The sequence below is a fragment of the Apodemus sylvaticus genome, chromosome 9 (assembly GCF_947179515.1).
Source record: "Apodemus sylvaticus chromosome 9, mApoSyl1.1, whole genome shotgun sequence".
Taxonomy (NCBI): Eukaryota; Metazoa; Chordata; class Mammalia; order Rodentia; family Muridae; genus Apodemus; species Apodemus sylvaticus.
In genome coordinates this window covers 69,017,743-69,041,408 of record NC_067480.1, presented here as the reverse complement: position 1 = coordinate 69,041,408, position 23,666 = coordinate 69,017,743, and the positions used below count along the sequence as shown (strand labels likewise).

Below are 23,666 nucleotides of genomic sequence, written 5' to 3'. Positions count from 1 at the left end.
AGCTTACTTAATCAGCAGCAGGCCTATGACCAGTCTATTGTTGCCTTTTTGCCAGACTGAGGGCTATGAGACCTCTCAAGGGCAACCTGCTTTTGAACATCATAATCTCAGAGACTGCTTGATCACTCTGTTTACATCTTTTTAGGTAGGTGGGGAATCGACAAACATTTATACAGAAAGCAGGCCTTGTGGGCATAGAAATGACAATACCAGATGTGCTGCCAGTACCTGGCACTGCTGGTACAACAATTAACAACTGAGAATACTGGAGCACACATTCATAGCCAGTTCATACAATAGGTGTGGGGGGTAGGTTACCCCAATACCGTTGTGTTTGTTCTCCAAGAGATATAGGATAGCTTCAGATGATGGTTGCTCTTCAGCTGAGCCCTACCACTGCTGATTTTCAGAAAGATTTCTGTCAGCAGACTACCTTGCTGTGACCCTTTGATGAACACAGTTACATAGGGAGGGACCCTAACAATATGTTCCATTAAGTCATTTCTATAAACTTTGTACTAGTCAGGTCAGAAACAGTTTAATGAGCCTGCTTCTACCCACTTCAGCACTGCTTTGAATTCAATCCACTTCATGCTCCTTGAATCCCACAGTAAGCCATGTTCTATGGCAGGCCTCAAACAGTCTGGTTCCAAGGAGACAACACAAAATGGCGGGTTCCTCCCTGGATGTCTTCTTCCCTGGTAGCTGTCCCCTCAGAGATGTTTGTAGGCATGTTGCAAATGTTCCACATGCCGACAGCTTTACTTTTCTTACTAAATGAACACAAAATATGCCAGTAACTATTCTGGTCGCCTGAAAGAAAAGCTTTCAAAGTTAAGCCTACATATTAGAAATAATGTTAATTCCCCTTCCTACAGAACCTGTCAAGTCCCCATTCTAAGATGTCCTTGGAAAAAATGAAAGACCTCCACCTTGATGAACAGAACCTGCAGCCAGAAACCAGGGAAGTGAATGGGATTCTCATGTCCAAGATGATGAGTGAAAACTGGGACAAAATCTGGAACTTCCAAGCAAAGCCTGATGATCTCCTCATTGCAACCTATGCAAAAGCAGGTGGGTATGAGGAAGAGCAGCAGGAAAGGCCACTTACACAGAACATGCAGATGTGGGCATCTGAATTAATAGAGGATGGGTGGGGCTTTATCTAGGCAGGTCCTAGAAAAAAGGAAAAAACAAAATAGAACAAAACAACCATTCCAACTCACAAAGGTCAATACCCTATCCTACTGGATTCTCTTTTAATTAAGCTCTTGAAAGACAGAGATGGCCCAACCATAACAAACCCCCAAAGACTAAATGAAATTACAAAGCGGTCACACAGAAATTACAAATCACAAACTGTGGGAAATAAAATAGATTCTGGGATTCTGCCAGCCGTCCACCCTTCTGTATTCACCTCTCTAGCACCTAAACTATGCCTTCTTGTGTCCAAGACTGGCATGTACTTGAGCACTTGCAGCCCAAACGTAGTGCTGAGAACGCATGAATACACATTGAGAGAAAAATGAAGAATAGTCAGCAGTTATTAGAATCCTAGGGAACAAAGAGGGGACCATGTGAAAGGATCAGAAAAGACAAAAACTGCCATGGGCCTAAGCAGGGAGAAAAGCAAGAAACATTCCCTTTGGGGAAACACTGGTGAATGACTCATGGGGCTTTTCCCTCCCCCATGCCATTTGTTTTTGTTATCCCACACAGTATGACAGAGTTAGTAGTTTGGACACTTGATTTAGTAACAGAGACTTATGACATGAAGATACAGATGAATTTCAAAAAAGGACCACCTCTGTCTTCCATATTGGTTAGCATTTGAACTCCTGTTGCTCATTGGGCCAAGATCTTAGGAGTTGCTACAGAGGGACTTAGTTTGTTATAGGCTCTCCATTTCTGTCTGGCTTTCACTGGACTTGTGACTTTCCCACATCTGAACTTAAACTTGCACTTTTTCTTAGAGCAGAAATTTTTCAATAAGTATAGCTTGAAAAATATGCATTTACCTACAAGGACCTCTGACCTCTGGCCAGTGGTCTTTGTTCTCTCTCTCTCTCTCTCTCTCTCTCTCTCTCTCTCTCTCTCTCTCTCATCTCTGGATTTATTGCTGTATTTCTCTCAGCACCTCTCAACCTCCTATACACACTACATATACTTCCAGGTGACACAAACTTGCCCTGGTCCCCTCCAGATAATATTATTTTCTATGGCAGGCTGCATTCAACTTGTTCTTCCATTGTTCATGTCAAAACAGCCATAGTTCTACCCAATCTTTTAAGCAATAAGTAAGAAACCTTCCTGTGCACTGCTCAAGCACATTTCTCCCTTCCCAGCCTTCCTGTGGCAATAGCTACCGTTTGGTTATGTTTATACCTAGTATGTTTGGTTTATCTGTAAGAACAAGGTTCTTTTTCACAATTAAAAGTAGTGACTGTATCTTAGAATAAGAAAAACTAAAACCTATAGCCTTGAGTTAGCTAATTACCTAACTAAAATAGGAGTATCACTTAATTTGAAATACAAGAGTAGATGTCTGGTAGGCAAGAAGGAGTCTCTGTCATGTCTTCCCCAAAAGGACCACCAGTTTATGAAAGCAAATGGCTAATTCATCTTTGATTCAATCCACATTTGCCTGACTCCATATTTATTCACCCAAACTCCATTTATGGGGGACAGAGTACTTTATTGAATGCCAGGCAGAAAGAAGACAGAGAATTAAAAAGAGCATACACTACTAGCACAAAGTGACAATGGAACACAGAGGGCCACTAGTGCCTAGAGGAAGACAATGAATGTAATAGATGAGTTGATTCTATCTAGAACCCAGCAAATCTGAATACAGCTTTGTTCACTACATTAGTGACTGATTGAATAGAATTGAATTGTGCCACGAGTGGGTAGAACTGAAAATAACTAATGCTTCTAGGTACCACCTGGACACAGGAAATTGTGGACATGATCCAAAATGATGGGGATGTTCAAAAGTGCCAGCGGGCCAACACCTATGACCGACACCCTTTCATTGAGTGGACTTTACCTCCACCCCTCAACTCAGGTGAGTTGCCCCAAATGGTATACAGGGGACTGTAATCGTTGTGCTGTATCAGTTTTTACCCCAGAGGAAGATCATTTCTGCAGTCTTCCTTCAAAAAACACTTTCAAATGGAACCAGAAAGGAGTGTGAAAGCAGCCCAGGTCAACACAACACAATTCCTTTCCTAAAATACATGATTAGGTAGCAGAAGGCATACAACCCATGGTGTACAAGCATCTGTAGTGCCATGCATGTATAAGAGGTCAAGAAAGTCATGGGCTACAGTTTGGAACGCATGTCACCAAAGTCTGAAGGTCAAATGCCTGCTCCCCCAGGAAGGCACTTGGGAGAAGCAGTAGAGCCCCATGTGGTTAGGCATATGTGAGATAGATTTAAGTCATTGATCCTGACCTTTAGGAGATAATGGAACCCCAACTTCTGACCCTTTTGTATATGGCTTGAGAAGAAAGGCTTTGTTCTACCACATGCTCCACCATGATGTGCTTCCTCAATACAGGTTGAAAGAAATAAGGCCACTATCTGTGTAAGTTCTTAAGCCATCCACTGAAGCAGACCATTGTTTTTCCGACTTGATCATGTCTGGTATCATCATATAATGGTAGATAATATGCATTACCATTCCAAACAGAGGAAAGGGGACATAATTAGAACAAAAGCAAGACCAAACACAAGCTTAGTAACCTCCAAACACTCCACTTTCATTTCTGATGTCAAGTACTCTTCAGATCTCCAACCCCTTTTAGTTTTGGTTGACTGCAAAATATTTTTTTCCCTCTTGGGCTGATTCCACTACGTGTTAGCTATTTTTCTTGACAGGTATCCCATGTCACTAGGATATCCAACATCTTGGGGTCTCCAAGGCAATCCAGACTTCACCTTCGCAGCTTCAAAAAAATGCTCTTTCTAGACCTCTATGCACAGATACCCCTGACATAGGCCTCTGCCACTTTCCTTAGTTGCAAAGAAATATTCCAGAACTCCTTTCTTGTATCCTTGACTCTAAAGCCAGAAGCACATGGCTAAAGTTGCCAAAATCAGATGTTTACTAAGGCTGGAACATGGCTCCCTTTGTCAAATAAATTTTCACCAGCTTCCTGATTTGGATAGCTTCCTTTACTGCTTAAGCTTGACTGTCCTAGAACTTGCTCTGCAGACCAGGCTAGCCTTGACCTCAGAGATCTGCCTGTCCCAGGCTGGGGTGGTTCCTGGGGTTTCCCAATCTGTGGGTATGACTGGATAATGAAGGCTGTGTTAATTCCAGGTTTCTTCCCTGGGGCTTTAGGATCAATGAGTATGACAGGTTAACAAAGACTATGTTAGTCACCCTTCTATTCTCTGGGGCTTCTGGATATATGCGTATATAAGTCTGGAAGGTTTGCTATAGCCTCTCCAGAAACATGGTAGGAGTTTTAGCTGGTTTATGCAAAACTCCACTAATCTTAGACAAATCTGTAGCCTCTGTACAACATTGTAGATATCATTCATCATATATAGAGGTTGGGGGGTTCCCTTACCTTATTCAGTATTGGGGTCCCATTGAAGTCTAGGAGACAGGCAGTTTCTAGAATCAGGGGGTCTTCAGAGGCAATGGACTTCCTTGCTTCCTTCCAGATCTCTGACTTCCCAGTCCCAACCCCTCCATTCTCTCTCTCTCTCTCTCTCTCTCTCTCTCTCTCTCTCTCTCTCTCTCTCTCTCTCTCTCTCTCCCTCTCTCTCCCTCTCTCTCCTCTCTCTCTCTCTCTCTCTCTCTCTCTCTCTCTCTCTCTCTCTCTCTCTCTCTCTCTCTCTCTCTCCCTTCTCTCTTCCCCACCTCTAAGGTAAGTAGAGTTTAGAGGAGTTTTTGGCAGTTTTCCAGGTAGGCTTGTGAGTGTGAAACCTTGTTTGAAATTATACCTTGGAGTTTATTAGAAAACTGGGTATTTTGATTTTTCACAGTTAGAAAAGGGAACATAGACCATAAATGGAGCTGTAGGAAGGGTATCATTATCACTCATAGCTTCACTTGGGGTATAGGAGCCAAGCACCCAAAGAGAGAACCAGGCTTGGGCTTTGGCTATGTCTGGATCATTTGAGAATGAGTCAAAAGAAGGAAGCTTTGGATACAGCTGAGAGTAGGAATGTAGAACTTAAGAGACACCACTCTGTGCGTAGGAATATCTAAGAACAGTCAAAGGTGGTAGGATCAGGAAGATTCAGTGGTGAGGGATAGAATGGCTATAAAAAAATCAGAGTCTGGGATCTCTGGCAGTTTTAGAGGCTTTTCCTTCTGCACTATTATGATCTTCTGGATCCCATGTTTGTTGCACTGTAGAAGCCAGGAGGGTTGTGTTTCCAGGATATCCTGTCACACTCAAACATAGGAAAACTAACCCAGGACTTTCTAGAACAGTACACTGAACCTTGGCATCCAATATCAATGTTGGCCATCCCACACCAAAGGCTAGCCGATCCAGTTTGCAAAGTGAACAGAGAGTTCCCTTGGAGAAGTGGTCTCCACATTCTGATTCTAATGCTCTGAAAACTAATTTAAAGTTTTGTAATTTGTATTCCAAGGGGGAGGTTGAGACCATCAATGAGACTCAGTTTTCCTGCTTCTAAATGGAAAAGATTAATGAGGACACAGAAATGCCAAAGACAAACAAGAGACAGAGACAATGAAAATGATCCAGCAATAGCCGGGCAGTGGTGGCGCATGCCTTTAATCCCAGCACTCTGGGAGGCAGAGGCAGGCAGATTTCTGAGTTCGAGGCCAGCCTTGTCTACAGAGTGAGTTCAAGGACAGCCAGAGCTATTACAGAGAAACCCTGTCTCGGAAAAATAAAATAAAATAAAATAAAATAAAATAAAATAAAATAATTAAAAAAAACTTTAAAAAAAAAGATAAAAGAAAATGATTCAACAAACAGAAGACACACATTGGTGACCACCAAGACAAACCAGATCCTTAGGATTTGCAGTGCTCTCCTGGCTAGAACCTGGATTCAGGAATTCCTACATTCTTTCCAGATTTTACCATGAGTCCCATCATGATTAGCATCTAAGACATACCAGAAACCAAAAACATTGGTTTATGTTACCTGCAGGGGTCCCAAATACAGGTGCACATATGGACTCCTTCAACAATTTTAGAGGACAAGTTGGTGGGAGGGTAATCAAGTCCTGAGGCTGAGGAACAATTTTTCAATGGCCTCCCTACTCCCTATTACCAACAGCTCTTACCCTTACATAGAAGTCACCTATCTTAGGGGTCAGGGGTCTTTTCCTCAGGCATTTTTGTGGAACCTCAAAATGTCATATGGTTTGAAGAAAAAAAAAACCACATGAAAAGCCTGAATAAGTCAAATTAAGTGGTGTCTTTATTTATGACCAGTGGGCTTGTCCCAGAGAGAGAAGCATCCACTCTTCTAAATTTGTTAAAGATTTCAATAGCAAAATTTCAATTGAAACACATACAGAATGGCAGCTGTAGACATACTCAACAAGGAAGCATTGTTTACAGAATAGAGAGAGAGCAGTTTAGGACTCAGGTATTTCTCATAGCCTTGAAGTCAGGAACACATTGTATAAAATTTATGGCTGGTCCAGAGACCAATTTACCCAACATAGTTTTTAGCACTTAAAGTATCCTTAGGAATACCTTCATAGGATGGAATAACTATAGTTCAGAGTCCACTACAAAGTAAATAAAAAGTTCCAGTGACTACCCCTTCCCAAGTCCATCTTCAGGATTATGACATGGAATCTAAGTTTAGGTAAAGAGCAAGAGGTATATATAACTAGGTAGTCCTTTCCAAGGTGTAGTTCCATCCATCATTGTAGAGTATCCCCTAGAATGAGCTGGAAATCTGCCCTCAAGACAAAAGAAGATATAGGTCTTACATATGCAAGACTGTAGAGTCAATCATTCAGTCAATACAGTTTCTAGTGTTTAACACAACATCTGATCCACATAGCTGGAGAGAAAGATCTGGCTAAACAAAGTTGTCTTACCTCCTAGGTCTAGATCTGGCTAACAAAATGCCTTCACCTAGAACTCTGAAGACTCATCTGCCTGTTCAGATGCTTCCACCTTCCTTCTGGAAAGAAAACTCAAAGGTAAGACCAGTCGAATTGTATTCATTAAAAGAGAAACAACCAGTGGAAACTATAGGGCACATGGTGGCATTACCCCAGAGTCCACATTCTCCTTTTTGTACCCACATTTCTTCAGAATATTATTGTTGGATACCATTGGAAGTTTTCATGCAAAGTTCTGATCATCTGTGCACTAGCCTGTGTTAATGAGAGAAATCAATTATACAAAGTATGGGTTTCCTGCTTGAAGGTGGAGTTTTAATTTGGAACCTCTTTGATGTGGGGACCAAGAAGGACTTAAATCTGAAAGCAGTCTATCTGGGGAAACCTGCATGGATAAAGTAAAACATGACAGTGAGTTTGTAGATCTCTGTGACTCTACAAAGCAGAAACCAGGAGAATTCTGAAAATACAGGCTGCAATGCAGGCCCATTCAATATTCAACAATCTATTAAGAGTTCTCCTAAAGCCAACCATCCAAAAGCCTTACCTGCCTCTGGATTTCTGCTGTGCCATCTCCTTAGCCGCAAACATCCCTTTTGAAATATGCCCTTGTCCAGTACATGATAGTTTATTAAAACTATAGCAGATAAGGCCATCTGACAATATCCTTCCTAGAACCATAGAGCAAACAACATTCTAATGGACACCAATGAAAACATGTCCACCTTGTAGGCAAAACATGGTCCTCTTCCTTTTGGAATGACAACTCTAATTTGATAATGTGTAGAAACTTGTTCTATCCTTACATCGACCTTATCTCATGAAGCTAGATCCCAGTGTTTCTCTTTCCTCTATCTAATTTGTTTTGATACTTCTTAATTGTAATCCTATACAAGTGTAGACACACATTCTTACTAAACTCAAACATCCCAGATATTTTATCTCTGAACATATCAACAAACAGATAAAGGAAGAAGGGTTTCCTTCTTCCATTTCATCAAGTCTTGAAATAAATAAAAATTTTAATTGAAGAATTATTATCATTACCACAGCAAACAGCATGCCAGGGGGTCTGACTCTAGCCTATGAGGTAGAGTCCCTTGTTATAGGCCAGAATGTTTCATTCAGTCAGGCTATGTGATTCCTAGGCAGCTCATAGGGGTTGTCTTAGTTAGGGTTTCCATTGCTGTGAAGAGACACCATGACCAAGGCAATTCTTCTAAAAGCAAACATTTAACTGGGACTGGTTTACAGGCAGCAGAAGTGGGAGGCTTCCTTCCACACCAGGCATAGATTAAGCATAGGAGGCCTCAAAGCCCACTCCCATAGTGACAGACTTCTTCCAAAAAGGCCACACCTACTCCAGTAAGAACACACCTCCTAATAGTGCCACTGCTAATGGGCCAAGTATGCAACCACATGAGTCTATGTGGGCCAAACTTATTCAAACCACAAGTGTCTTGCCATTTGCTGTATAGCAACTGGATGAATGAAGCTGATGCAGTGATTACGGCCTCAGTTGAAGGCAGCTGCGGATTCTCACAAATTCCTACAAATATATACCTTCTTATGTTAAAGGTACTTTTGATGCTTGAGAACCAATAATCTCTCCAGAATTTCTGGAGATCCATTCATGGTTATCATATGATAATGCAGAAATAGAACTCTTAGTCTCATTAATGAAGAAGTTTAAGAATGGATTCAAAAGCAAATCAAGGGCAACTTTGTTGGAATCTAAAAGAAAATCCTCAGGGGAGGCAAGCTGTAAATACTATCAGCTGCCTGGAATAAGGGAATGGAGGAGAGAATGAGGAAGAGGTGCCATGAAGTGTGAGTTAAACATGGGAGTTAGCTATGTAGTGGACACACAGCATTAGCCAGTTCCAGGGCAGCCTTGGAGAAAGGATACAAGAGCCTAAAGTGACAGGTTATCTCCACCAATGAAATGAGCCAATTCATGACAAAATAGATATAAAGGCAGGTTAACTGGGAGCACCTCTCAGTTGTGTTTACCAGTCCTAAGGAACAAGGCCATGTGGACAGGGAGACAGGAGAGAGAGAGAGAGAGAGAGAGAGAGAGAGAGAGAGAGAGAGAGAGAGAGAGAGAGAGAGAGAGAGAGAGAGAGAGAGAGAGAGAGAGAACAATGATGTCTGGGTTATACAGTGGTGAACAGCCACTTGGTGAGAGGAAGCACAGTCCCTGAACTGAAAAGTTCAGCATAGAGGATAGGGTATGCCAGCCATGCCCTGTAACAGGTAGGGACTGAGAGATTCAAAAAGCTGGAGGCCAGGTCTGCTTTGATATGTTAAATATGCACCTTACCCACTGGTCCCAGGTCTGAACCCCAACACTGCAGGCTTTTGCTGATAATAAATGAATAAGAGGCAACACAATTGTTATAACTACTTTCTGCTGACATTAGGGCATCCTTGGTGGAGGTGTAGAAGCTGTAATGGAAGTTGTCCACTTCCAGAAAGTACAGGACTAATGTACAAAAGTCTGCAGGACTTTCTGGGGCTAGGAATGTGTGAAAGTCCAGTTGAAGCAGTTTGTAAGGCTATACACACCTAAGAGCAGCCATTTCAGATGTATGTATGTATGTATGTATGTATGTACATATGTATACACACACGTTAGGGGAAAAAGATAAAGCTAAGGAGTTTAGGGAGAAAATTGTTTTCTTGTGTGTACATTTCAAACTTTTAGACTGTGATCTTAGAAATTGGGGTCAAAACCAGAAGCAAGATCCTACCCTCAGGAATAAGCAGGTGGGTAAAGAGGCTGCTGATTGACAGTACTTATTTGGAATCCATTTGGCCTATGAGAAGTGTATTTGAGTGAGTTCCTTCACGTTTATAAGAATCTTAAGTTTGCAAAAAGAGATATGGTGTAGTATTAGTAGTGATCTTAGTATTATCACTGTTTGTAATCTGTACTAAAATCTATATTGTAGAAAAAGCAATAGGCTCATGCTTTTGAGTCACAGTAACCTATAACAAAATGATTTGGGTGAAAAACGCTAACACTCTGTCCTCTCTCCAGAAGACTAGGTCTATATAGTTCTAGCACAATGAGAAGCACTTTCTTATCACAGTTTAAGGTTTTATCTCCTCCAACCTTTATAACTTGCATTTACCAACCTTAAAACACCCTCTTAGACCCTTATTTTCTTAGGTCCTCAACTTAAGCTTTCATATCTTTAGACCTAACATAAATTTACACTTTTTCCTATCCAATTATTCACCATGAGACAAAGGTAACCAGTTGATTACTGGGAGCACTCTCTGTAAATTGAGTTTCTTTAGATAAAGTGATTGTAAGAAGGTACTTCTTTCACTAGCTTAGTCTTCAAACCCATTAAACACCTGACAACAATAAATTTTTACCTGAGTAAGCAGGAAGTGCTGCTGAAGCAGCTTCTGAGTTTATTAATAATTACTAGCTACCTAGGCCCCGAGATTCCTCTCTGGTCACTGGGGCATCTTTCTTCAGCTGCAAAGCCCTGGAAAACTTTTCTGTGAAGCAGGAACTTGGGAAGACTATCTTATCTTTGTCTAGGCAAAGTAAGGCAGTCAGTTTTCCAGTGTCCTACCTGTTCAGTTTGGACAGTGTTCTGTCAGCAGTCAAGGCAAAGGACAATCTACAGTCCAGCTTTGACACATTTGAAACAAGCTTCAAGTGGAAGTTCTTCCGTATCCATCTCCTCAGGGGAGGTGATTAGGGGTACTGTCAGGAGTTGGCATGTCTATTATTAAAAGTTTTTCAGCAAATCTGTTAAATTCCATATTCTGTATGTCTCTAAAGTGGCTGGGGACCATCTACCTATCTAAATAGACAAACTGCTTGCTTCTAGTTATCCATAACAGGCTTAACCTTGAAGACGTATGCTGGAGGCTAAATAAGGCCATTCCTGTTATGTTTGAGTCTTCACAATCTTGAAGCTCTTCTGATAATAAAATAAAAGTTTTAATCATAGATGCAGTTTATAGCTACTGGCACCATTATGTGCCATTGTCGTTTTCTATATGGGTTAGTTTTGCCAAACAGCTAAAGCATAAGAGACAAAGAAGTTACAAAAATAACATTAGCAAAATGAGGCTATACTATTTTAAGCCAGTGATTTTTAGCCTTTTTCAATGTTGTAATCCTTAAAAAAAAAAAATTCCCAACCCATAACAGACCTGGCTCTCAGCCATGTGGCTGCCACTAGTCAAGATGGTGGTGAAGCCAAGACTCCAACTTCTTTATTCCATAGTCAAGATGGCAGTCAAGCACGCATTGTTCATGTCTTTCTCCCTGCCATCTAGGGTGTAGTCAAAAGGATGTGGCAGGTGATTTAAAAGGCCAAGGATGCTCTATCACCACAACTGTTGTTGGGACAGGAGAGAAGTGGGTGCAGAGATACAGGCAGTACCTGGAGCCTCGTGTGCAAAGGTGCTCAACACCTAAAACTCTATTGCAGCAAAGGAGAGGAAATGGGTACAAGAGAATTGCTTCAAAACAGCCTGGACTCCTGAAGTTCAGACTGAAGCTGTCCATGCAAGGTCTGCAACACACCTAATTTGTTTAAATTTCACAGCAGTCATCAGTGGTGTCCATTTTCTCAGCCTGTGCCAGTAGGTACCAGAAAACCCAGTGTGCAGCATTCTAAACATAAGCCTGGTGTTGAACAGTAGGGGTAGGGTAGCCTCAGGTCAACATCTTTTAAGTCTGAAGGCTCCCTTAGAACAAAGACTATCTTAGCTCTGGACTGGACAAGCTGTCCCTGGCAAAGCCTCAGCTTGGCAGAAAGCCCAATGCTTGCTTGGGTCTTGTACCCAGAATAAGTACCAGATACTTAAAGGCAGCCTCTGGGAACTGATTACACATCAAGTCCAAAGTCAATCATGTCAGGCCAAGAGAATGAAAGGAATGGGCTCCTTGTCTGGCTTGCTTGGAGCTAACACCTCTGAGTCTCAGCACCAGATGATAGGTTATCTCCACCAATGACATGAACAAATTCAAGACAAATTTAAGTATCTCAGCAGCTTTATTAGGGGCAGCTCTCAGTTATGATCACCAGGCTCAGTGTAAGAGACCAGGGAAGTTGCCATGTACACAGGAGTCAGGGGGAAGAAGGAAGAGTGAGAGCAAGAGAGAGAGAAGCCCAGCCCATAGTGGGCTGGAAAGTTCAATATAGTGGGTGGATTATGCCAGCCATGCCCTGTAACTGGTAGGGACTGAGGGATACTGGAGAACCTTTAGGCCAGTTCCACTTTGATATGTTAAATTTATACCTCAGCCACCAGTCCCCAGTCTGAAACCCAAAATAAAATGCCAGAGAAAGCATCCTTGGGCTCTGACCAGAATCCAAAAGAGAGACAGAAAAGGGAAAGAAGGAAGAGTTACTGCATGATTCAGAATGGCAGACAGACCTAGCATAACCTCATTATTAAAGGGTTAGTTATTCCTACTGTCTCTTCAGCAGGGCCTAAGTGCATCTACTTCCTGAGAGAAGGTCCATTGACCAAGTGAATGGCAAGTCAAATTGGACTGACTCTTCAGGGAGGAAGCAATGATATGTTTCTGACCCAGAGGTAGATTCCATTCTTTATGTAAGAAGGCAAAAGTTTTTCCTTAATGGGCCCTCAGTCCTGCTCTAACCATATTATTGACAACCTTGTAGATCCAATGTCAGAAGAGACACAAACACCTATTTAATCATATCACTAACAACTTTTTGTAAAATCAGTCTTATAAATACTGAAAGCTTCCTGGATAGCAACCCTGCCCTTTATCCACTTAGATGTGAATAGTAGATGATTTCTGAGACCTTTGTCTTAGCTTTTCATTGTATGATGGTATGGTAGGCTTAACAGTGGCTACCCAGTGGTGTCTGTGTCCTGGTCAATATAACTTGGGAACATTACTATTGCCAAATGTGCCTTGTAGGTGTGGTTAAGGATGTAGTGAGCAAGGTAAATTCTCAGGGCCTTGGATTTCAACATAGAGGTCTTTATAAAAGAGGCAAGCAGAATACCCTCAGCCATCTTCGCTACCTGCAGGGGCCGAAAAGCATCACAAGGAACTGTATTATCCTGAGCTTAAGATCTCTGGGAGTGCAAACTGCCAGGGGTCTGCCTGCTCCCAGGACCTGAGCACATAGGCGGTTCATCTGCCAGCCAACTGGTCATGGGGCCTGTGTCCTACTTAGAGAGCAGCAGAGGGAGTGAATCCCTGCGGTTATCTTCACTACCTGCAGGGGCAGAAAAGCATCACTAGGTACTGAATTATCCCGAACTTAAGATCTCTGGGAGTGCAAACCGCCAGGGGTCTACCTGCACCTGGGACCTGAGTACATAGGCGGTTCATTTGCCAGCCAGCCTGTCATGGGTCCTGTGTCCTATGTGAGGATCAACAGAGGGAGTGACTCTCTGCCGCCATCTTTGCTCCATGACAGAGCAGTGGGGAACACCTGGATCACTGAGACAACACAAGTATAACATTGCTTGAGGCAAGACTCAGCAGGGCTCCAAAGGCACAAAAGAGGAAGGCAGCATATCAGCAATCTGTGCCAGCAGAAACCCAGTCATCCAGTGTCGCAGAAATAACCTTAAAGGTCCACAGGAGGTTGAAGCACCAGCCAGTGACAATAAGACCATCTAACACCAGTGAGAACTAGGTGGCTAAAGGCAAATGTAGGAACGTTACTAAGAGAAACTAAGGCATTATGGCAGCATCTGAACCCAATTCTCCAACAGCTAGTCCTGGATACCCCAACACACCAGAAAAACAAGAGTTGGATTTAAAATCACTGCTAAGGATGCTGTTAGAGGAACACATGAAGGACATAAATAAATCTCTTAAAGAAATTCAGGAGGATCTTGGATCTTGGGCGCCAGAGAAATCAGACAGACTGAGGTACACAAATATAACCCAAGGCCATCACAGGGCTCTAAGCACGACGGGAGTTGGCCTGCACCCAGGCCCTGGGCTGTTGGGGGGAGGGGCATACCAGGCCAGGAGGTTGTTTGCCCGGCCAAGCGCACACGCCGCCATTTTGACTACTGGACTCCAGAGAGTTCTAGCAGGAAAAGTCAGCTAAGAGTTATAGCCCGAGGCTAACATGGGGGGGAGGAGGCTAAACCGGACAGGTCTTAGACCTGAAATTTGGACCTTGGAAAAAGAATTTCATGCCAATTTCCCTTGTGACTATCAAAGCAAAAGTGCTCAATAAAATTCTTGCCCATCGAATCCAAGAACACATCAAAACAATCATCCACCAGGATCAAGTAGGCTTCATCCCAGGGATGCAGGGATGGTTCAATATACAGAAATCCATCAATGCTATCCACTAAAAAACACATGATCATTTCATTAGATGTTGAAAAAGCATTTGACAAAATTCAGCATCCTTTCATGCTAAAAGTCTTAGAAAGGACAGGAATTCAAGTCCCATATCTAAACATAGTAAAAGCAATATACAGCAAACCGGTAGCCAACATCAAACTAAATGGAGAGAAACTTGAAGCAATCCCACTAAAATCAGGGACTAGACAAGGCTGCCCCCTCTCTCCATATCTTTTCAATATAGTTCTTGAAGTCCTAGCTAGAGCAACTAGACAACATAAGGATGTCAAAGGGATACAAACTGGAAAGGAAGAAGTCAAACTATCACTATTTGCAGATGATATAATAGTATACTTAAGTGACCCAAAAAACTCTACCAGAACTCCTACAGCTGATAAACAACTTCAGCAAAGTGGCTGGTTACAAAATCATCTCAAGCAAATCAGTAGCCTTTCTATACTCAAAGGATAAGCAGACTGAGAAAGGAATTAGGGAAATGACACCCTTCACAATAGCCACAAACAGCATAAAGTATCTTGGGGTGACTCTAACCAAACAAGTGAAAGACCTATATGACAAGAACTTCAGATCTCTGAAGAAGGAAATTGAAGAAGACCTCAGAAAATGGAAAAATCTTCCATGCTCGTGGATTGGCAGAATTAATATAGTTAAAATGGCCATCTTGCCAAAAGCAATCTACATATTCAATGCAATCCCCATCAAAATCCCAACTAAGTTCTTCATAGAGCTAGAAAGAGCAATTCTCAAATTCATCTGGAATAACAAAAAACCCAGGATAGCTAAAACTATTCTCAACAGTAAAAGAACTTCTGGGGGAATCAGTATTCCAGACCTCAAACTTTACTACAGAGCAATAGTGATAAAAACTGCATGGTATTGGTACAATGTCAGGCAAGCAGATCAATGGAATAGGATTAAAGACCCAGAAATGAACCCACACACCTATGGTCACTTGATCTTCGACAAAGGAGCTGAAAGCATCCAGTGGAAAAAAATATAGCCTTTTCAACAAATGGTGCTGGTTCAACTGGAGGTCAGCAAGCAGAAGAATGCAAATCGATCCATTCTTATCTCCTTGTACTAAACTCAACCCCAAGTGGATCAAGGAACTCTGCATAAAACCTGACACACTGAAACTAATAAAAAAGAAACTGGGGAAAACCCTTGAGGACATGGGCACAGGGGAAATTTCCTGAACAGAACACCAATAGCTTACACTCTAAGATCAAGAATTGACAAATGGGACCTCATAAAACTACAAAGTTTCTGTAAGGCAAAGGACACTGTCAAAAGGACAAAACGTCAACAAATAGATTGGGAAAGGATCTTCACCAACCCTAAATCTGACAGAGGGCTAATATCTAATATATACAAAGAACTCAAGAAGATAGAACCCAGAGAACCAAATAACCCTATTAAAAAGTGGGGTACAGAGCTAAACAAAGAATTTTCAGATGAAGAACTTTGGAAGGCTGAGAAGCACCTTAAGAAATGTTCAACATCATTAGTCATTAGGGAAATGCAAATCAAAACAACCCTAAGATTTCACCTCACACCACTCAGAATGGCTAAGGTCAAAAAAATCAGGAGACAGCAGGTGTTGGCAAGGATGTAGAGAAAGAGGAACACTCCTCCACTGCTGGTGGGATTGCAAGATGGTACAACCACTTTGGAAATCAGTCTGGCGGTTCCTCAGAAATCTGGGCATGACATTTCCGGAGGACCCTGCTATACCACTACTGGGCATATACCCAGAGGATTACCTGGCATGCAATAAGGACACATGCTCCACTATGTTCATAGCAGCCCTATTTGTAGTAGCCAGAAGCTGGAAAGAACCCAGGTGTACCTCAACAGAGGAATGGATACAAAAAATGGGGTATATTTACACAATGGAGTACTATTCAGCCATTAGAAACAATGAATTCATAAAATTCTTAGACAAATGGATCGAGCTGGAGAACATCATACTAAGTGAGGTAACCCAGTCTCAAAAGATCAGTCATGGTATGCACTCACTGATAAGTGGATATTAGCCTAGAAACTTTGAATACCCAAGACATAATCCATATATCAAATGATGTCCAAGAAGAAAGGAGTGGCCCCTGGTTCTGGAAAGACTCAGTGCAGCAGTATAGGGGAATACCAGAACAGGGAAGTGGGAAAGGGTAGATGGGGGAACAAGGGGAGGAAAGAGGGCTTATGGGACTTTCGGGGAGTGGGGAGCCAGAAAAGGGGAAATCATTTGAAATGAAAATAAAGAATATATAGAATTTAAAAAGGGGGGCAAGCAGAAATAGAAGATGTAGCAACCAAAGCAAGAAGAGTGATTCTAGGAAAGGGTCAGCAGCTAAGACATACAGGTGGTTTTTCAGTCCTAGGAATCTTAAGGAAATTCATTACCCTCTACAATCAAGTAAAGGAACAAGCCCTGATGATAGCTTTACTTTATCCCAAGGAAACATGGCTATGAAGATAATATATCTCGAAGATAATATATCTGTTTTCAGCCACTATATATATTTATGATAATGTGTTTATAAGATAAACTAGAAGCTAATATAAATTATCAGACTCTTAAAAATTATATTTGACTTTGGATTCTATATTGTAAGCTCTCTTGCATATATTTGTTCTGACTTCTCTTATTTCCAATCTCTCAGTTCTTGAACAGGATATATAACATAGGAATATTTTGCAAAATAGGAGCTAAATGTTAAATCTAGAAGCATTTGTTTGATATCCATGAGTCACTGTAATATAACGTATATAAACTTATATGTTATTGATAAGTGTAGTGCCTCACACTTTTGGGGATCCTAAGTGCTTTCATGAATATTGAATAGAAATCCAGTAGCAAGAAACAGTCATGAAGGACTGTCAATATTGGTGGAAATGCAATTGGAAAAGCTCATGTGAAGATAATTCACCAGAAGCAAAACAAATGATTGAGACACCATACAAGGTACTTAAGAAAACACTAGTCTTATATCAGGCAAGAAGCTTTGTAGTACTCCTTAAACAAAATGCCTAGCACAAGATACTGATGAAGGAAGGAGAGATTTATTTTGGTTTATTGCTCTTGAGGTTCAAATTTAAGATGAGGCACTGCTCCTGATTGACCCTCTAATAAGAGTTACATATCATGACAGAAATAAAAATCAAAGTGAAAAGTTGAATCTCAAAGTAAAAATGAGAAACAGGGAAGAGTAAGAAAGAGAAAGAAGGAACGAGCGGACCACAATATTTTTGGATTGTATAGTGCCAGTCTCCTAAGGATTCTACTTTAACCCTATCTTTGAAATGTCCACAGTACCTCCTTGTTGCACTACACTGGAAATGTCTGGCCATTTGGAGAGTGCTACTCATGTCAAATCATAAGAGTTTCTTCCTCCCGCAGCATTACTGCAAACGCATATAGAGACACATGAGAATGGGCAAGGTGGCAATGAGTGGAAGGGGACAGACAGCAAGATAAGGGGTCAACTGTCTTTCTCAGATCATACTATTGTTTTCTTTACACAGAATGTCCTTGTCAAGGGGCACTTCAAACTGCCACAGAAGGTGAAAATCAGGGGAGGCAAGTCTTCTGTGAGACTGGTGTCTATCTGTAGAGAACAGACTGTGGGGGGGCACAGCCTTTGCTTCTCCCATATTCCATTGAAACTCTCAGCTAAGCAAAAGCTAGAAAGCATTTTCAAATGGTGAAATACACCATGCTGCATGGGCTGAATATTCTGTCCTACAAATTCATTAATTGAAATTTTAAATGCCAAGTTGATAGGATTAGGAGGTAGATCTTTAGTGATCATGTTATGGAAGGGAGCCTCATGAATGAAGTTGGTACCTTTATTAAAGATAGCTACTTCTGAGAAAGCTGGACTTCCCAAGACAAATACACCTTCATCTTAGTTTCTCTAGCCTCCAGAACTGTGAGAAATTAATTTTTGTTAAAAGGCACACAGTATGTAGCATCTTTTTACAGCTGTATAACTGAACTAAGTCACTTTGGGTTGCTTTCTTATTTCTCAGGTTAACTAAGGGTAACAGCAACATTTATCATGTAAAGTACACCTCTTTAAAATATAAAAAGTGATATATTTAGTAATAATGTTAAGAATACAGTGATAAATCAGAACGGTTCATGAGCAAATTGGAAAAGGTGGTCATGTTGATCATAAAAACACATGCACACCCAATTCCTCAGTAAGTTGACCTGTAGTATACAGAACTTTTTTTCTGAAACAGGGTTTCTCTGTGTAGCCCTGGCTGTCCTGGAACTCACTCTGTAGACCAGGCTGGCCTCGAACTCAGAAATCCACCTACCTCTATACAGAACGTTTTCAAAGAACAGGTGTCCGTACTGAATAGTAATAATGTTTCATCTTATTTTCTCTTTGCTTCCCATTCCCATTGATGGACAAACCTAGATTATCTATGTGGCCAGAAATGCCAAGGACTGCCTGGTATCTTACTACTATTTCTCAAGAATGAATAAAATGCTGCCTGACCCTGGTACCCTGGGAGAATACATTGAAACGTTCAAAGCTGGAAAAGGTGTGTGAAATAAAATGGGGGCATCCTATTTCCTAACCCATGCAATGACAACAGACAAGATTTTCTGTAGATATTTACATTCCTCACGGTCAATCAGGGAAGATGATATACTCAGAACAGGTCATTTATGAAGACTTTGGCAAAGACGCTATTGACAGTTGAGAGCAAAGTTAGGGAAAGTCAGCAAGGGCTAGTGGGGGTTTCTGGTGTTCCCTAGCCCCTGGTGTTACCAGAGGGACCTTTAATGGTAACTGAGCTTTGACAGTGCCAGCAGTTAACCACAGTGAGCCAAGAAGAAATACACCAAGGAAACAATTCCAACATCCTCCTGTCTCCAAAAGCCTTTCAGTGTCTCTTTGAACAAAGTCCAGCCATAAGCTGAGTTCCATTTCCTGGGCACAGGTGGCAGAACCAGCAAAAGATAACCAGCATACTTCTTACCACTCACCATCACAGAAAGAAAGGTGTCCAGATACCAGGTAGAAACACATTTCCTAAGTTTATTTCAAAATCATACTATTAGAATGTTATATATATATATATATATATATATATATATAAAATATTAATTTATGTGCATTGTGATGATGCAAGAAAAATAAGTTTTGAACTCAGTCATAATACATCCCTCCACAGCAGAGGAAGAAGTAGAATAATGGGAATAAAATACAAGGAATTCACAATGTATCTTATCATCTGACTCAATACTCTTACAAAAGGAAGCATCTAAGAGCCAGGGACAGTGACACTATCTTCTGGCCACAGCACAGGAGCTGTACATATATTCCAATTGTGAAAGTATTCATAAACCCTGTGAAAGCCCAAGCCATACCAAATCCTAGCATCTAGAGTTGGCATAAAATTCTTCCCCTAACAAATGATTGTCATTTGCTGGAGGATAACAGGACAGTTTTCTCAGGTCAGTTTAATCTGAGAGTATATATATATATATATATATATATATATATATATATATATATATATATCCTCAGATAAGTATACCACACTCCAGGGAAGACACCATATTCAAGAATATTTGAGGAGTACAAATTGACCTTGATGGAAATAAAAAGTTACAAAGTTGGGTGGAAGGAAAAGGGGGAATACTTCTGGTAAGACTTGGGGATAGGGCTGGAAAAATTATCAATAATGTGTGTGTGTATGTTTGTGTGTATGTTTGTGTGTGCATGTCAGTGTGTCTGTGTGTGTATGTAAAACTATCTTCTGCAAGAAAGAGTTCTGTTCAGGATCTTTGGATTTTGTTTGTATTTATTAATTGTTCTTTTTTATTTAACACAGACAATCTCATTTGATACGTTTTAAGATGACAGTAACATCCCCTTTCTTTCCTCCTCAGTGCTGTGGGGCTCCTGGTATGACCATGTAAAGGGCTGGTGGGATGTGAAAGACCAACACCGTATTCTCTACCTCTTCTATGAAGACATGAAAGAGGTGATTGCAGTGTGATCTCAACTGTGTCACTCCCCCATCCTCATTTACAAAAATTGCAGTGACACCCTGGGATATGGGCTTATCTGCAGAAGATCCTTGAGGATGTTCTCTGCCTCCATGATACTCCACAACTCAGTCTTCCCCTAGAAACTCTACAACTCAGTCTTTCCCTACAAGCTCTAACTACTTTTTCCCTCTTTATAGTTTTCATGGAATCTTTTCTCTCCACAAAACAGAACAAGTTTTATACTCAAATCAACTAACTAGATTCTGACACTTGTGACCCATGTTTCATTATCTAAAAGCTGACTAAAAAAGTGACTAGAAATCTATCCAGTCATAGTTGTAGAGGAGAAAAGAGGAGCTTCTTTGTCCCTCTTCCACACCACTGAAGTCCATCATTAAGTTCTAGTCCATGTGAACACTGGCAAGATTAGACACATGTAGTTTGGTACAGAACTGACACCTCTCTCTGTTTCATTGTGAATGAGTAGAGTGTAATGCCTAAAATTAACCTGTAAGACACACCTGCTTAGGAAAAAAGCAACTTCCTGGAATGCTGGGAGTTGTAACTTTTAGAAAATAACAAAGCCTCATGAGAAAAATACAGTGGCCTACAGGTTTGTCTTTATAAACTCCTGCAATACATGGCTGGAGGCACTTACATCTGGGAAACTCCAGGGAATGGTCCTGAACAAAGTCCATCACTTAGTACTTAATATTTAATAAAGCTTACTTAAAATTTGACCCAAATTTTAAGTTGATTTTTCTGGCAAGTTTTAGGATTAACATACTCTCACAATCCTGTGGATTGGTGTGCTTATGTTACAAATCTACCTTCTACACCCAAGCTAAGAAGTCCAGTGTGATTTAACCAGAAGCTGTAGCTCCCTGTCTTTCATTAGAATGAGGCAAAGAGTAAGAGTTCATATCCCTGTGTCTACTTGATAACTCTTTTACTCATTCTCTTATTAGACTTCTTATAACTCACAACCTCATTTTGCTGGTTATTATAGCCCCTATACCAAAGTTAATCATACAACAGAACCTCAGCTTCATATGATCTTCACACAGTCCCTGACATGCAAGAAATAGAATAGCTACCTTCCCAAGATTCCAAGTCCTGTCTCTGGAGGCATTTGATCCCCTGCCACAAGTGAATCTCTTAGATGGCAAGAATGTAGCCTGGAGCAGTCAGTGCCCAGAACTCAAACTACTTAAGATAAATTTCAATTGGCCCGTTGAAACAATGTTTTCCAAATATTGTTTGGCAATACTGATTAAACAGGATCTCTAATGGAAGACTAAAATTGTTTATTTTCTATAATTGTTCCACATACAGGACCCTAAAAGGGAAATTGTGAAGATAGTAAAATTCCTGGAAAAGGACATATCAGAGGAAGTTCTAGATAAAATCATCTATCACACATCCTTTGATGTAATGAAGCAGAACCCAATGGCCAACTACACCACTCTACCCTCCAGTATCATGGATCACTCTATATCTCCTTTCATGAGAAAAGGTAGGTGATATTGACATTCTGAGATGTCAAATAAGTCTCATGGTTCTGCTTATGTTTTCCACTGTTATCTCATGCTATCTAACTTACTTTGCTAACAGATATAGTGTTGGAGAGAGGTGGTTTGTATATCTGTCCATCTTGGTGCAGGTCATGGGGTGTATAGGCACTCCTCCCTCTGTGCCTGCAGCACTCTCTAAGAGTTCACTTTGTTTCAGGGATGCCTGGAGACTGGAAGAACTACTTTACTGTGGCACAAAGTGAGGATTTTGATGAAGACTACCGGAAGAAGATGGCAGGGAGCACTCTTACCTTCCGCACAGAGATCTGAGAACAGTAGGGTAGAGGGGAGCCCTAGATTTCCTGACTATATGCTTTAGCCATTTGGGCCTCCATTCCTAAGCTGTTGCACAGTTCTGTATGTCCTATGATACTATTTCATCAGAATGTAATTAGACCTTCTACAGATTGATTTTTGGTGACATTATGTGATTTCTATTGATACCTACCATACAATCACATACTTTACTGCACTTAGGCAAAAATAAACGGAATACCGTCACTAGCCTACAGTTGTTTTGTCTCACGAATAGAAGGACACACAGGAGAAGAGGAATTGACATAAGAAGGTAAATAAGAAAAGCAAAAGCAATGAGAAGTGAGCACTGGTGATAAACCAAAGGCTAGCTGTTTTTCTTAACAGTTGTCTTCATCTGTTCTATGACACTTTAACAAAACACCTCATTTGTTTATAAAGAATAAAAACTACTTCTTATGTACTGCTTTGAAGCCTGGGTGACTAAAGTCAAAGTTCCACATTGGTAAGCCCCTTCTTATTGCACCCTCCCATGGTGTAATAGGGAAGACAGACAGGGGCAGGAAAGGAGGCCAAGTTCATGTTTTCAAGAGCCTGTGATAACTCATTCACCTCCTGACTCCATTGGACTGATGACTCAGTTTCCAATATAGAATAAACATTGCTATACATTCGAACTATAGCTGTTAGCCCCAAGAATAAGACTCCCCACTTCAAGATCCATAGACTATACAACAACAACAACAAGAAGTCAGACTTAAAAGCTACCTTTTAAGTTGTCAAGGTTATCTAACAGATTCCTAAAACTTTTATTCTCGGTGACCTCCCCGAAGTCAAAAGTAAGTCCCTACCATGGGTGATGTCATACACTTTGGACCATGCCCACCACCCAGAAGATCTGAGTTGGATCCATTTTGAAAGTACACACCCTGGGTGATATGGTAACTTCCATTTTTTCCTCCAGCAATGAAAGATTAATCTCTCCAGTGGCTGGATAGATTGTTTCTACTGGCAGAGAATATCATCAGAATTTAAGTAACCAATGTTTCCTGCTCCATCAGTCTCTCCACATCATCTCAGATTCAGTTTATAGTGTCCTTTTCTTTTCTTCTGAGTTGATGTTTGCACTTTAGCAGTAGACTCCCTGTGAGACTAGAACTTCATTGCCATTGAGTTATTTGAACAAAGAAATTATGTGTTCAGTTTTCCACAATACCAATTCTCTCTCTCTCTCTCTCTCTCTCTCTCTCTCTCTCTCTCTCTCTCTCTCTCACACACACACACACACACACACACACACACACAAACTTTACATTTTTACAGACCAGTCTTTGTTCTCCTCTTGGTCTACCCTCCCACAGTTCCTCATCTCATTCATCCTTCCCC

General features: G+C 41.0%; 1 protein-coding gene across 1 annotated transcript; it reads left to right on the top strand.

Moving 5' to 3' along the window:
- The first annotated feature begins 886 nt into the window (after positions 1-886).
- Positions 887-22,437, top strand: LOC127692441 (sulfotransferase 1C1). The gene is made up of 7 exons (XM_052192798.1): positions 887-1,074; positions 2,939-3,067; positions 7,065-7,162; positions 18,866-18,992; positions 20,350-20,444; positions 21,787-21,967; positions 22,183-22,437. Exons 1-7 carry the CDS (start codon positions 903-905, stop codon positions 22,293-22,295), a joined length of 915 nt encoding a protein of 304 aa, XP_052048758.1. The 5' UTR covers positions 887-902; the 3' UTR covers positions 22,296-22,437.
- The last annotated feature ends 1,229 nt before the right edge of the window (positions 22,438-23,666 follow it).